Source organism: Hyperolius riggenbachi, chromosome 12 (genome assembly GCF_040937935.1).
Source record: "Hyperolius riggenbachi isolate aHypRig1 chromosome 12, aHypRig1.pri, whole genome shotgun sequence".
NCBI classification, from domain to species: domain Eukaryota; kingdom Metazoa; phylum Chordata; class Amphibia; order Anura; family Hyperoliidae; genus Hyperolius; species Hyperolius riggenbachi.
In genome coordinates this window covers 22,518,864-22,534,962 of record NC_090657.1, presented here as the reverse complement: position 1 = coordinate 22,534,962, position 16,099 = coordinate 22,518,864, and the positions used below count along the sequence as shown (strand labels likewise).

At 46.7% G+C, this 16,099-nt stretch overlaps 1 protein-coding gene across 3 annotated transcripts in view; it reads left to right on the top strand.

The window, feature by feature from the left end:
- RAB11FIP4 (RAB11 family interacting protein 4) overlaps window positions 1-16,099 on the top strand; it is a 130,329-nt gene that overhangs the window by 75,161 nt on the left and 39,069 nt on the right. Inside the window, exon 1 of one of the 3 annotated variants that reach the window (XM_068264487.1) lies at window positions 2,428-2,549. The exons of the other annotated variants lie outside the window; for them this stretch is intronic. Coding sequence (XP_068120588.1) covers window positions 2,493-2,549 — 57 coding nt within the window. The 5' untranslated portion in view covers window positions 2,428-2,492. Of the gene's footprint in view, window positions 1-2,427; window positions 2,550-16,099 lie in introns of those variants that run through there. 3 annotated transcript variants of the gene reach the window in all.

The window sequence follows — 16,099 nt, the reverse complement described above, 5'->3', positions numbered from 1 at the left end:
GTCAGGTTGACCTGGAGGTCGGCCTGTACTGCATCTGCGCCAGCGGTGCTATCAATCACCGCCACGTGGACCGGAGCATACTGCGCAGGCGCAGTAGTTCTGCGCCTGTGCAGTACACTCCGGTCTAGGTGGCGGTGATGTACTGTGAACGCTAAGAGATATTTAATATTATGAGCAGATTTTGTAGTAAACCCTCATACTACATGGAAGTGGTAAATCTGGTCAGTGATTGGCCAATGCTAATTAAAAAAGAGCATACCAGGCTTTATACTTTCTATAGGTGGCCACTAACGGTCCAATTTCTAGCGAAAATCGTTCGAGCGATCAGAAATTCCAATTGGATTGGTTGTAAATAATCTCTGTCCGATTGGATTTTCGGCGAACCAAAATTTGAATTTTCTTATTGGTTGTGATAGATAGGAAGCAAAGATTGTTTCGTTGATGGGGTAGTGAACGATTTCACTTCCGATCAGAATTTCTGATCGCTCAAAGATTTTTTGCTAGAAATTGGATCATTAGTGGCCACTTTAAGTCACTGACTTGTACACAAGTTCAGTTATGATTGGCCAAACGCTGACAAATTTTCCCACTTCCATGTAGCATGAGGTTTTTCCTACACAATCTGCCCATAGTATTCAATATCTGTTGATCCTCATATTACAGTACTTGGAGGCGGTAAACTTGGTCAGTGATTCACCATTCCTATTTGAAAATCTGTACCCAACTTTAGGCCCCATTCACACTTGAGCGGGAACTGCGCAATTCCCGCTTAGCGCAAATCGCTAGTGGTTTTTAAAAACCGCTAGCCCATGTTATCCTATGGCAGTGTTCTCACTGCCGCATTTGCGGCTAGCGTTAACCGCAAACGTGTAACATGCAGCGTTTTGCCGGCGATTAGCGATCGCGATTAGCATGCTTAGCACCACTAATCGCTCCAAAAACGCTGCAGCGTTGAGTGATTATTCCGCGTTAATTGTGGAAAAATCACTCCTGCAAAACTCTAGTGGTAATTGCCAGCGTTTTGCGGTTTTAGGTGTGAATAGGGCCTTAGAGCTGGAATGCAGATGGTGTCTTCTGCCCCCACTAGCTGCATGCTTGTTGCAGGTGTTCCAACTGAAGATGTGTACACCTGCACAACTGCTGGCACCCAAATCGATGAGGGCATTGAAAATGGTTCAATACCGTCCAGTCCCCCCCTCCCCCCCCCTTCATCCTACCGGGCTCTCTCAAACCGTCGCTAGGGTCCTCTGAAGTTTCTCTGGATGAGGTGAATGCGCAGCCAAACTGCACATGCGCCAACTGAAGAAACATCAGAGGACCTTAGCAGTGGTTCGACGCGGCCCAGGAGGATGGCAGGGAGCCAAAGGTCTGAAGGCAGCTGGAGGAAGGTATGAATTTTTCCCCCACCCCCGTCTCAAGTACACTTTAAGTATGCACGGCGGACGCCCCTGCAGCTGCACACACACAACAACCGCTGCACTAAGCCCCAACTGCTCTGCCCACACTCTGCTACCCACAACTGTGTTAGCCACACTAGGCCACCACCCACAGGTGCTTGCAGATTCCTGCATATTTACAACCTTTGTTAAGTATATAGCAGTGATGGCTAACCTTGGCACTCCAGCTGTGACAAAACTACAAATCCCATCATGCCTCTGCCTCCCTGAGTAATGCTTAAAGCTGTCAGAGTATTGCAATGCATTATGGAACTTGTAGTTCCACTACAGCTGGAGTGCCATGGTTAGCCATCACTGGTATATAGGATGGTAAAGTGAGGTGCTAATTATTCTAGTGTGCATGTCAATTTATACAAAACAAGACAAATTACATTTCTCCTGACGCACACAAAGCGCTTGAGCTGCAGCCACTAGGGCATGGATCAGTAGCATTCTTAGAGAGTTTAGCCCAAGGACTCCTTATTGAATAGTTGCAGGCTTACTGCACAGGACAAGCCGAGATCAGATTGTATGCAGCTTGGAAGTAGGTCAATCAAATACACGTACTGTTGCTTTTGATTGGCCCTGTCTGGTTTTAAGCTGCATATTATTTGCATTAAATTTGCATGCATGACAAAATTATTAGCATCTCTTTGATAATCTTTAAGGGTGACAAATGGGAATATATCTGCCACATACATATTCTTTATGTCACACAGATTGACCATCTGCCATCTATGCCTGAACATGGGACAGGGAGATCTGGGAGACCTGGCCTGTAAGTGGTGATTCTGGACCACCTGCTAGTGATCTGCTGGATCTCAGGTGATCCAGTCCTAGAAGTGTTTAGAGATCCAGATCCGCCTGATTGCTAGACCTAACCTCTGCACAGGAAGTAGGAAGCAGAGGGAGGTGGATCTTGTAGGAAGAGCTGCACCAGCATCTGCTGAGGCATGAGGCTCTTCCTGTGTTCTCACTCCTCATCTCAGGAACCAGGCTATCCCTGAGGGCTTGGAGGCCTCCTTCGGCTTGGACTTTGATATTTGGCACAGTCAGATGGCTGCATATGAGGTGTGGAAGACTCTGCCTAGTCCCTGCTGGACAAGGACAGACGTGAGTAAAAATCATGAGATCAATTTACAGGAACTGGAATAAGTGGGGGCTGAACCTGATCTTCGCACAGCGGTGCAGTGCTTTTCGGCGCCACTATAGACTTTAACAGGAATCACAACAGAGCGTCGCTCAGTGAGTAATGTCGGCGCGGTCAGAAGACGGAGCCAAGGTTGCTTAAAAAACACAATAATTTAATTATATCATTCCCCCACTATCCATGGCGGCCTGGAGGGGAATTAACACACCCGGGACTTGTGCAGCAGCAGGATCAGCCATACCGGCTGTATCCTGCGCCCAAGTCTACCGGCGCCGATTTCAAATGTATGCCGCACAGAGCCTGTTTGTTGATAGTTAATAATGACTAGCGTCCACATTGAATTGGTGTACAGTAATGTCCATGGTTTTTTTTTTGTTTTTTGTTTTTTTTTAAGCCTGTTCAATTAAACTAAGGCACGGTTCACACTTGAGTCTGCAGAAAAATGGAAGTGTTTTCAGCGGATGAATTTGCACCATTGGGTGGCAGCCAGCTGAGAGTAGCTGACTGTCGGCCATAGGGAATCGCATGCAATGTATAGAGAAAAAATAGAAGTGTCTTTTTTTTTGTTTTTGTTTTTGTTTGTTTTGTCGTTGTGGGAAAACGCACATTGCTTCCTCACCTTGTCCCGCCAACCATAACTGAGCGTTATTGTCCAGAGCTACAGTGCCAAAATTAGCGCTAGTCTACTTTAGGGGACCCAACAGGAAACCTCATAGGAAAGTTCCACTAACGTGATTGGGTTGATGGGCACCCTTTTCGGTACTTCTAGCTTTCCAGTAGGTTGTAGTAAGCTACGCCCACACTGTTTGGCCAATCACAGTGATTTGTGCTGTAAGCGGTTTCTGTGATTAGATTGTTTGCGATAATGTTTCCTGCTGGGTCCCTTAAAGTAGACTAGCACCCCAAAATTATCCTCTTTGTACATTTTCTATTGCATACTCATTTGTATCCCACTGGTAACCTCTCACCCAAGATCAACAGGGCAACAACCCACCCTGGAGGCAGCACTATGAGGCCGGTTTCCACTGAGCCGTTGTGCAAGGCGTATGCCGGTGCGGCATACATTTGAAATCGGCGCCGGTAGACTTGGGCGCAGGATACAGCCGGTATATGGCTGATCCTGCTGCTGCACAAGTCCGGGCCGTGTTAATTACTATTCCCCCTCCAGGCCACCATGGATAGTGGGGGTAATGATATAATTAGGCTTCCAACGATTGCTGAAGGCCGGATTTTTGTGTTTTTTAAGCAACTTTGGCTCCGTCTTCTGACAGCGCCGACGTTACTCACTGAGCGCCGCTATAGATGTGATTCCTATTCTAGCCTATGGTGGCGCCGGCTGCGCCCAAATCTAGTAGCGCTGAAAAGCACTGCTCCAGCCAGCACTTGCAGTGATTCGGGTACGTATAGGAATTTAAGTGCGTGTTGCTGAAATCTGCAGCATGCTGTCTAGAATTGCACCACCGTGCGTGGATGGCAAGCCATTGCCCAAATAGGCAGCGTTTCACCACCCAACTCGCCGGTGGGGAAAAGCTGCGGATTAGGCTCTAGTGGAAACAGGGCCTCTATAATCAGACACAGATGTTTGCAAACCCTGTGTCAGTGGTTAAAAGCCCTCTCTGGTTTCTGGTTTGTTTTGCCTTATCTGTAGTCACTCCCAGGTGTTTTGGTTTGTTCCATCAATGAGATCAATGCAATGAGCAGTATATGTGGTCAGCATGAGATGAGAACAGCTGATGAGGATCATACCACTGGGGGCTTCATGGGCAAGGAATTGCTCAGCTGCTCCTCACAGATGTTCAGAGGATCTCAGATCGGAATCTCTGCTGGACATGTGGAATGCCACAAGAATGTGCTAAAACTTTCTTCTACTTCCTGCTTGTGACTAACAGAGGAAGAGGGAACTTCCCTGTTGCCCCAGAATTATGTGATCCTTCGGGGGGGGACGCTATTATCGTACATGTGGACTGATCCATCCGGCAGGATCGGTTTGCACTATAATTTGTGTTAGTCGTTTGTTTTAAACTATAGCCAAGCAATTGGTATTGTTTAAAAGGAAATAAATATGGCAACCCCCATATCCCTGTCACTTCAGGTGTCCATTAAGTATTATCTACCTAACTGAATAAGAACTGGTGTACCATTCTCTAGTGGTTTATGTATTATCGCCATGTTCATCAACCATCTGTTATATCATTTCTGGTGATCCGACATCCATAATTCCCAGTATCTGCTCTTATTCTGTATGTATGGAGGCTGCACAGTAGTGCTTCTCTTGTCCTGTATGCCGGGTGTAATTCTCAGTATCTGCTCTTATTCTGTATGTATAAGGGCTGCACAGTAGTGCTTCTCTTGTCCTGTATGCCGGGTGTAATTCTCAGTATCTGCTCTTATTCTGTATGTATGGAGGCTGCACAGTAGCGCTTCTCTTGTCCTGTATGCCGGGTGTAACTCTCAGTATCTGCTCTTATTCTGTATGTATGGAGGCTGCACAGTATGGCTTCTCTTGTCCTGTATTCCAGGTGTAACTCTCAGTATCTGCTCTTATTCTGTATGTATGGAGGCTGCACAGTATGACTTCTCTTGTGCTGTATGCCGGGTGTAATTCTCAGTATCTGCTCTTATTCTGTATGTATGGAGGCTGCACAGTAGCGCTTCTCTTGTCCTGTATGCCGGGTGTAATTCTCAGTATCTGCTCTTATTCTGTATGTATGGAGGCTGCACAGTAGAGCTTCTCTTGCCCTGTATGCCGGGTGTAATTCCCAGTATCTGCTCTTATTCTGTATGTATGGAGGCTGCACAGTAGCGCTTCTCTTGTCCTGTATGCCGGGTGTCATTCTCAGTATCTGCTCTTATTCTGTATGTATGGAGGCTGCACAGTAGCGCTTCTCTTGCCCTGTATGCCGGGTGTCATTCTCAGTATCGGCTCTTATTCTGTATGTAGGGAGGCTGCACAGTAGCGCTTCTCTTGTCCTGTATGCCGGGTGTAATTCTCAGTATCTGCTCTTATTCTGTATGTATGGAGGCTGCACAGTAGTGCTTCTCTTGTCCTGTATGCCGGGTGTAATTCTCAGTATCTGCTCTTATTCTGTATGTATGGAGGCTGCACAGTAGAGCTTCTCTTGTCCTGTATGCCGGGTGTAATTCTCAGTATCTGCCCTTATTCTGTATGTATGGAGGCTGCACAGTAGCGCTTCTCTTGTCCTGTATGCCGGGTGTAATTCTCAGTATCTGCTCTTATTCTGTATGTATGGAGGCGGCACCAGTAGCGCTTCTCTTGTCCTGTATGCCGGGTGTAATTCTCAGTATCTGCTCTTATTCTGTGTGTATGGAGGCTGCACAGTATGACTTCTCTTGTCCTGTATGCCGGGTGTAATTCTCAGTATCTGCTCTTATTCTGTGTGTATGGAGGCTGCACAGTAGCGCTTCTCTTGTCCTGTATGCCGGGTGTAATTCTCAGTATCTGCTCTTATTCTGTATGTATGGAGGCTGCACAGTAGCACTTCTCTTGCCCTATATGCGGGTGTAACTCTCAGTATCTGCTCTTATTCTGTGTGTATGGAGGCTGCACAGTATGACTTCTCTTGTCCTGTATGCCGGGTGTAACTCTCAGTATCTGCTCTTATTCTGTGTGTATGGAGGCTGCACAGTATGACTTCTCTTGTCCTGTATGCCGGGTGTAACTCTCAGTATCTGCTCTTATTCTGTATGTATGGAGGCTGCACAGTAGCGCTTCTCTTGTCCTGTATGCCGAGTGTAACTCTCAGTATCTGCTCTTATTCTGTATGTATGGAGGCTGCACAGTAGCGCTTCTCTTGTCCTGTATGCCGGGTGTAATTCTCAGTATCTGCTCTTATTCTGCATGTATGGAGGCTGCACAGTAGCGCTTCTCTTGTCCTGTATGCCGGGTGTAATTCTCAGTATCTGCTCTTATTCTGTATGTATGGAGGCTGCACAGTAGGGCTTCTCTTGTCCTGTATGCCGGGTGTAATTCTCAGTATCTGCTCTTATTCTGTATGTATGGAGGCTGCACAGTAGCGCTTCTCTTGTCCTGTGTGCCGGGTGTAATTCTCAGTATCTGCTCTTATTCTGTATGTATGGAGGCTGCACAGTATGGCTTCTCTTGTCCTGTATGCCGGGTGTAACTCTCAGTATCTGCTCTTATTCTGTATGTATGGAGGCTGCACAGTAGCGCTTCTCTTGTCCTGTATGCCGGGTGTAATTCTCAGTATCTGCTCTTATTCTGTGTGTATGGAGGCTGCACAGTATGACTTCTCTTGTCCTGTATGCCGGGTGTAATTCTCAGTATCTGCTCTTATTCTGTATGTATGGAGGCTGCACAGTAGCACTTCTCTTGCCCTATATGCGGGTGTAACTCTCAGTATCTGCTCTTATTCTGTGTGTATGGAGGCTGCACAGTATGACTTCTCTTGTCCTGTATGCCGGGTGTAACTCTCAGTATCTGCTCTTATTCTGTATGTATGGAGGCTGCACAGTAGCGCTTCTCTTGTCCTGTATGCTGGGTGTAATTCTCAGTATCTGCTCTTATTCTGTATGTATGGAGGCTGCACAGTAGCGCTTCTCTTGTCCTGTATGCTGGGTGTAATTCTCAGTATCTGCTCTTATTCTGTATGTATGGAGGCTGCACAGTAGCACGTCTCTTGTCCTGTATGCTGGGTGTAATTCTCAGTATCTGCTCTTATTCTGTATGTATGGAGGCTGCACAGTAGAGCTTCTCTTGTCCTGTATGCCGGGTGTAATTCTCAGTATCTTCCCTTATTCTGTATGTATTGAGGCTGCACAGTAGCGCTTCTCTTGTCCTGTATGCCGGGTGTAATTCTCAGTATCTGCTCTTATTCTGTGTGTATGGAGGCTGCACAGTATGACTTCTCTTGTCCTGTATGCCGGGTGTAATTCTCAGTATCTGCTCTTATTCTGTATGTATGGAGGCTGCACAGTAGCACTTCTCTTGCCCTATATGCGGGTGTAACTCTCAGTATCTGCTCTTATTCTGTGTGTATGGAGGCTGCACAGTATGACTTCTCTTGTCCTGTATGCCGGGTGTAATTCTCAGTATCTGCTCTTATTCTGTATGTATGGAGGCTGCACAGTAGCGCTTCTCTTGTCCTGTATGCTGGGTGTAATTCTCAGTATCTGCTCTTATTCTGTATGTATGAAGGCTGCACAGTAGCGCTTCTCTTGTCCTCTTGTCCTGTATGCCGGGTGTAATTCTCAGTATCTGCTCTTATTCTGTATGTATGGAGGCTGCACAGTAGAGCTTCTCTTGTCCTGTATGCCGGGTGTAATTCTCAGTATCTTCCCTTATTCTGTATGTATGGAGGCTGCACAGTAGCGCTTCTCTTGTCCTGTATGCCGGGTGTAATTCTCAGTATCTGCTCTTATTCTGTGTGTATGGAGGCTGCACAGTATGACTTCTCTTGTCCTGTATGCCGGGTGTAATTCTCAGTATCTGCTCTTATTCTGTATGTATGGAGGCTGCACAGTAGCACTTCTCTTGCCCTATATGCGGGTGTAACTCTCAGTATCTGCTCTTATTCTGTGTGTATGGAGGCTGCACAGTATGACTTCTCTTGTCCTGTATGCCGGGTGTAACTCTCAGTATCTGCTCTTATTCTGTATGTATGGAGGCTGCACAGTAGCGCTTCTCTTGTCCTGTATGCTGGGTGTAATTCTCAGTATCTGCTCTTATTCTGTATGTATGGAGGCTGCACAGTAGCGCTTCTCTTGTCCTGTATGCCGGGTGTAACTCTCAGTATCTGCTCTTATTCTGTATGTATGGAGGCTGCACAGTAGCACTTCTCTTGTCCTGTATGCCGGGTGTAATTCTCAGTATCTGCTCTTATTCTGTAAGTATGGAGGCTGCACAGTAGAGCTTCTCTTGTCCTGTATGCCGGGTGTAATTCTCAGTATCTTCCCTTATTCTGTATGTATGGAGGCTGCACAGTAGCGCTTCTCTTGTCCTGTATGCCGGGTGTAATTCTCAGTATCTGCTCTTATTCTGTGTGTATGGAGGCTGCACAGTATGACTTCTCTTGTCCTGTATGCCGGGTGTAATTCTCAGTATCTGCTCTTATTCTGTATGTATGGAGGCTGCACAGTAGCACTTCTCTTGCCCTATATGCGGGTGTAACTCTCAGTATCTGCTCTTATTCTGTGTGTATGGAGGCTGCACAGTATGACTTCTCTTGTCCTGTATGCCGGGTGTAATTCTCAGTATCTGCTCTTATTCTGTATGTATGGAGGCTGCACAGTAGCGCTTCTCTTGTCCTGTATGCTGGGTGTAATTCTCAATATCTGCTCTTATTCTGTATGTATGAAGGCTGCACAGTAGCGCTTCTCTTGTCCTCTTGTCCTGTATGCCGGGTGTAATTCTCAGTATCTGCTCTTATTCTGTATGTATGGAGGCTGCACAGTAGGGCTTCTCTTGTCCTGTATGCCGGGTGTCATTCTCAGTATCTGCTCTTATTCTGTATGTATGGAGGCTGCACAGTAGCGCTTCTCTTGCCCTGTATGCCGGGTGTAATTCCCAGTATCTGCTCTTATTCTGTATGTATGGAGGCTGCACAGTAGGGCTTCTCTTGTCCTGTATGCCGGGTGTCATTCTCAGTATCTGCTCTTATTCTGTATGTATGGAGGCTGCACAGTAGCGCTTCTCTTGCCCTGTATGCCGGGTGTCATTCTCAGTATCGGCTCCTATTCTGTATGTATGGAGGCTGCACAGTAGTGTTTCTCTTGTCCTGTATGCCGGGTGTAACGCTCAGTATCTGCCCTTATTCTGTATGTATGGAGGCTGCACAGTAGCGCTTCTCTTGTCCTCTTGCCCTGTATGCCGGGCGTCATTCTCAGTATCTGCTCTTATTCTGTATGTATGGAGGCTGCACAGTAGAGCTTCTCTTGTCCTGTATGCCGGGTGTAATTCTCAGTATCTGCCATTATTCTGTATGTATGGAGGCTGCACAGTAGCGCTTCTCTTGTCCTGTATGCCGGGTGTAACTCTCAGTATCTGCTCTTATTCTGTATGTATGGAGGCTGCACAGTAGCGCTTCTCCTGTCCTGTATGCCGGGTGTAATTCTCAGTATCTGCTCTTATTCTGTGTGTATGGAGGCTGCACAGTATGACTTCTGTTGTCCTGTATGCCGGGTGTAACTCTCAGTATCTGCTCTTATTCTGTATGTATGGAGGCTGCACAGTAGCGCTTCTCTTGTCCTGTATGCTGGGTGTAATTCTCAGTATCTGCTCTTATTCTGTATGTATGGAGGCTGCACAGTAGCGCTTCTCTTGTCCTGTATGCTGGGTGTAATTCTCAGTATCTGCTCTTATTCTGTATGTATGGAGGCTGCACAGTAGAGCTTCTCTTGTCCTGTATGCCGGGTGTAATTCTCAGTATCTGCCATTATTCTGTATGTATGGAGGCTGCACAGTAGCGCTTCTCTTGTCCTGTATGCCGGGTGTAACTCTCAGTATCTGCTCTTATTCTGTATGTATGGAGGCTGCACAGTAGCGCTTCTCCTGTCCTGTATGCCGGGTGTAATTCTCAGTATCTGCTCTTATTCTGTGTGTATGGAGGCTGCACAGTATGACTTCTCTTGTCCTGTATGCCGGGTGTAATTCTCAGTATCTGCTCTTATTCTGTATGTATGGAGGCTGCACAGTAGCACTTCTCTTGCCCTATATGCGGGTGTAACTCTCAGTATCTGCTCTTATTCTGTGTGTATGGAGGCTGCACAGTATGACTTCTCTTGTCCTGTATGCCGGGTGTAACTCTCAGTATCTGCTCTTATTCTGTATGTATGGAGGCTGCACAGTAGCACGTCTCTTGTCCTGTATGCGGGGTGTAATTCCCAGTATCTGCTCTTATTCTGTATGTATGGAGGCTGCACAGTAGCACGTCTCTTGTCCTGTATGCGGGGTGTAATTCCCAGTATCTGCCCTTATTCTGTATGTATGGAGGCTGCACAGTAGCGCTTCTCTTGTCCTGTATGTCGGTTGTAATTCTCAGTATCTGCTCTTATTCTGTATGTATGGAGGCTGCACATTAGCGCTTCTCTTGTCCTGTATGCCGGGTGTAATTCTCAGTATCTGCTCTTATTCTGTATGTATGGAGGCTGCACAGTAGAGCTTCTCTTGTCCTGTATGCCGGGTGTAATTCTCAGTATCTGCTCTTATTCTGTGTGTATGGAGGCTGCACAGTATGACTTCTCTTGTCCTGTATGCCGGGTGTAATTCTCAGTATCTGCTCTTATTCTGTATGTATGGAGGCTGCACAGTAGCACTTCTCTTGCCCTATATGCGGGTGTAACTCTCAGTATCTGCTCTTATTCTGTGTGTATGGAGGCTGCACAGTATGACTTCTCTTGTCCTGTATGCCGGGTGTAACTCTCAGTATCTGCTCTTATTCTGTATGTATGGAGGCTGCACAGTAGCGCTTCTCTTGTCCTCTTGTCCTCTTGTCCTGTATGCCGGGTGTAACTCTCAGTATCTGCTCTTATTCTGTATGTATGGAGGCTGCACAGTAGCGCTTCTCTTGTCCTGTATGCTGGGTGTAATTCTCAGTATCTGCTCTTATTCTGTATGTATGGAGGCTGCACAGTAGCGCTTCTCTTGTCCTGTATGCCGGGTGTCATTCTCAGTATCTGCTCTTATTCTGTATGTATGGAGGCTGCACAGTAGCGCTTCTCTTGCCCTGTATGCCGGGTGTCATTCTCAGTATCGGCTCTTATTCTGTATGTATGGAGGCTGCACAGTAGAGCTTCTCTTGTCCTGTATGCCGGGTGTAATTCTCAGTATCTGCCATTATTCTGTATGTATGGAGGCTGCACAGTAGCGCTTCTCTTGTCCTGTATGCCGGGTGTAATTCTCAGTATCTGCCCTTATTCTGTATGTATGGAGGCTGCACAGTAGCACTTCTCTTGTTCTGTATGCCGGGTGTAATTCTCAGTATCTGCTCTTATTCTGTATGTATGGGGGCTGCACAGTATGGCTTCTCTTGTCCTGTATGCCGGGTGTAATTCTCAGTATCTGCTCTTATTCTGTGTGTATGGAGGCTGCACAGTATGACTTCTCTTGTCCTGTATGCCGGGTGTAACTCTCAGTATCTGCTCTTATTCTGTATGTATGGAGGCTGCACAGTAGCGCTTCTCTTGTCCTGTATGCTGGGTGTAATTCTCAGTATCTGCTCTTATTCTGTATGTATGGAGGCTGCACAGTAGCGCTTCTCTTGTCCTGTATGCTGGGTGTAATTCTCAGTATCTGCTCTTATTCTGTATGTATGGAGGCTGCACAGTAGAGCTTCTCTTGTCCTGTATGCCGGGTGTAATTCTCAGTATCTGCCCTTATTCTGTATGTATGGAGGCTGCACAGTAGCGCTTCTCTTGTCCTGTATGCCGGGTGTAATTCTCAGTATCTGCTCTTATTCTGTGTGTATGGAGGCTGCACAGTATGACTTCTCTTGTCCTGTATGCCGGGTGTAACTCTCAGTATCTGCTCTTATTCTGTATGTATGGAGGCTGCACAGTAGCGCTTCTCTTGTCCTGTATGCTGGGTGTAATTCTCAGTATCTGCTCTTATTCTGTATGTATGGAGGCTGCACAGTAGCGCTTCTCTTGTCCTGTATGCCGGGTGTAATTCTCAGTATCTGCTCTTATTCTGTATGTATGGCGGCTGCACAGTAGTGCTTCTCTTGTCCTGTATGCCGGGTGTAATTCTCAGTATCTGCTCTTATTCTGTATGTATGGAGGCTGCACAGTAGCACGTCTCTTGTCCTGTATGCCGGGTGTAATTCTCAGTATCTGCTCTTATTCTGTATGTATGGGGGCTGCACAGTAGAGCTTCTCTTGTCCTGTATGCTGGGTGTAATTCTCAGTATCTGCTCTTATTCTGTATGTATGGAGGCTGCACAGTAGGGCTTCTCTTGTCCTGTATACCGGGTGTAATTCTCAGTATCTGCTCTTATTCTGTGTGTATGGAGGCTGCACAGTATGACTTCTCTTGTCCTGTATGCCGGGTGTAATTCTCAGTATCTGCTCTTATTCTGTATGTATGGAGGCTGCACAGTAGCGCTTCTCTTGTCCTGTATGCCAGGTGTAATTCTCAGTATCTGCTCTTATTCTGTATGTATGGAGGCTGCGCAGTAGGGCTTCTCTTGTCCTGTATGCCGGGTGTAATTCCCAGTATCTGCTCTTATTCTGTATGTATGGAGGCTGCACAGTAGCGCTTCTCTTGTCCTGTATGCCGGGTGTAATTCTCAGTATCTGCTCTTATTCTGTATGTATGGGGGCTGCACAGTATGGCTTCTCTTGTCCTGTATGCTGGGTGTAATTCTCAGTATCTGCTCTTATTCTGTATGGATGGAGGCTGCACAGTAGGGCTTCTCTTGTCCTGTATGCCGGGTGTAATTCTCAGTATCTGCTCTTATTCTGCATGTATGGAGGCTGCACAGTAGCGCTTCTCTTGTCCTGTATGCCGGGTGTAATTCTCAGTATCTGCTCTTATTCTGTATGTATGGAGGCTGCACAGTAGGGCTTCTCTTGTCCTGTATGCCGGGTGTAATTCCCAGTATCTGCTCTTATTCTGTATGTATGGAGGCTGCACAGTAGGGCTTCTCTTGTCCTGTATGCCGGGTGTAATTCCCAGTATCTGCTCTTATTCTGTATGTATGGAGGCTGCACAGTAGCGCTTCTCTTGTCCTGTATGCTGGGTGTAATTCTCAGTATCTGCTCTTATTCTGTATGTATGGAGGCTGCACAGTAGCGCTTCTCTTGTCCTGTATGCCGGGTGTCATTCTCAGTATCTGCTCTTATTCTGTATGTATGGAGGCTGCACAGTAGCGCTTCTCTTGCCCTGTATGCCGGGTGTCATTCTCAGTATCGGCTCTTATTCTGTATGTATGGAGGCTGCACAGTAGTGTTTCTCTTGTCCTGTATGCCGGGTGTAACGCTCAGTATCTGCCCTTATTCTGTATGTATGGAGGCTGCACAGTAGCGCTTCTCTTGTCCTCTTGCCCTGTATGCCGGGTGTCATTCTCAGTATCTGCTCTTATTCTGTATGTATGGAGGCTGCACAGTAGCGCTTCTCTTGTCCTGTATGCCGGGTGTAATTCTCAGTATCTGCTCTTATTCTGTATGTATGGGGCTGCACAGTATGGCTTCTCTTGTCCTGTATGCCGGGTGTAATTCTCAGTATCTGCTCTTATTCTGTGTGTATGGAGGCTGCACAGTATGACTTCTCTTGTCCTGTATGCCGGGTGTAACTCTCAGTATCTGCTCTTATTCTGTATGTATGGAGGCTGCACAGTAGCGCTTCTCTTGTCCTGTATGCCGGGTGTAACTCTCAGTATCTGCTCTTATTCTGTATGTATGGGGGCTGCACAGTAGAGCTTCTCTTGTCCTGTATGCCGGGTGTAATTCTCAGTATCTTCCCTTATTCTGTATGTATGGAGGCTGCACAGTAGCGCTTCTCTTGTCCTGTATGCCGGGTGTAATTCTCAGTATCTGCTCTTATTCTGTGTGTATGGAGGCTGCACAGTATGACTTCTCTTGTCCTGTATGCCGGGTGTAATTCTCAGTATCTGCTCTTATTCTGTATGTATGGAGGCTGCACAGTAGCACTTCTCTTGCCCTATATGCGGGTGTAACTCTCAGTATCTGCTCTTATTCTGTGTGTATAGAGGCTGCACAGTATGACTTCTCTTGTCCTGTATGCCGGGTGTAACTCTCAGTATCTGCTCTTATTCTGTATGTATGGAGGCTGCACAGTAGCGCTTCTCTTGTCCTGTATGCTGGGTGTAATTCTCAGTATCTGCTCTTATTCTGTATGTATGGAGGCTGCACAGTAGCGCTTCTCTTGTCCTGTATGCCGGGTGTAATTCTCAGTATCGGCTCTTATTCTGTATGTATGGCGGCTGCACAGTAGTGCTTCTCTTGTCCTGTATGCCGGGTGTAATTCTCAGTATCTGCTCTTATTCTGTATGTATGGAGGCTGCACAGTAGCACGTCTCTTGTCCTGTATGCCGGGTGTAATTCTCAGTATCTGCTCTTATTCTGTATGTATGGGGGCTGCACAGTAGAGCTTCTCTTGTCCTGTATGCTGGGTGTAATTCTCAGTATCTGCTCTTATTCTGTATGTATGGAGGCTGCACAGTAGGGCTTCTCTTGTCCTGTATACCGGGTGTAATTCTCAGTATCTGCTCTTATTCTGTGTGTATGGAGGCTGCACAGTATGACTTCTCTTGTCCTGTATGCCGGGTGTAATTCTCAGTATCTGCTCTTATTCTGTATGTATGGAGGCTGCACAGTAGCGCTTCTCTTGTCCTGTATGCCAGGTGTAATTCTCAGTATCTGCTCTTATTCTGTATGTATGGAGGCTGCGCAGTAGGGCTTCTCTTGTCCTGTATGCCGGGTGTAATTCCCAGTATCTGCTCTTATTCTGTATGTATGGAGGCTGCACAGTAGCGCTTCTCTTGTCCTGTATGCCGGGTGTAATTCTCAGTATCTGCTCTTATTCTGTATGTATGGGGGCTGCACAGTATGGCTTCTCTTGTCCTGTATGCTGGGTGTAATTCTCAGTATCTGCTCTTATTCTGTATGGATGGAGGCTGCACAGTAGGGCTTCTCTTGTCCTGTATGCCGGGTGTAATTCTCAGTATCTGCTCTTATTCTGCATGTATGGAGGCTGCACAGTAGCGCTTCTCTTGTCCTGTATGCCGGGTGTAATTCTCAGTATCTGCTCTTATTCTGTATGTATGGAGGCTGCACAGTAGGGCTTCTCTTGTCCTGTATGCCGGGTGTAATTCCCAGTATCTGCTCTTATTCTGTATGTATGGAGGCTGCACAGTAGGGCTTCTCTTGTCCTGTATGCCGGGTGTAATTCTCAGTATCTGCTCTTCTGTATGTATGGAGGCTGCACAGTAGAGCTTCTCTTGTCCTGTATGCCGGGTGTAATTCTCAGTATCTGCTCTTATTCTGTATGTATGGAGGCTGCACAGTAGCGCTTCTCTTGTCCTGTATGCCAGGTGTAACTCAGTATCTGCTCTTATTCTGTATGTATGGAGGCTGCACAGTAGAGCTTCTCTTGTCCTGTATGCCGGGTGTAATTCTCAGTATCTGCTCTTATTCTGTATGTATGGAGGCTGCACAGTAGAGCTTCTCTTGTCCTGTATGCCAGGTGTAATTCTCAGTATCTGCTCTTATTCTGTATGTATGGAGGCTGCACAGTAGCGCTTCTCTTGTCCTGTATGCTGGGTGTAATTCTCAGTATCTGCTCTTATTCTGTATGTATGGACTCTGCACAGTAGAGCTTCTCTTGTCCTGTATGCCGGGTGTAATTCTCAGTATCTGCTCTTATTCTGTATGTATGGAGGCTGCACAGTAGCGCTTCTCTTGTCCTGTATGCCAGGTGTAACTCTCAGTATCTGCTCTTATTCTGTATGTATGGGGGCTGCACAGTAGAGCTTCTCTTGTCCTGTATGCCGGGTGTAATTCTCAGTATCTGCTCTTA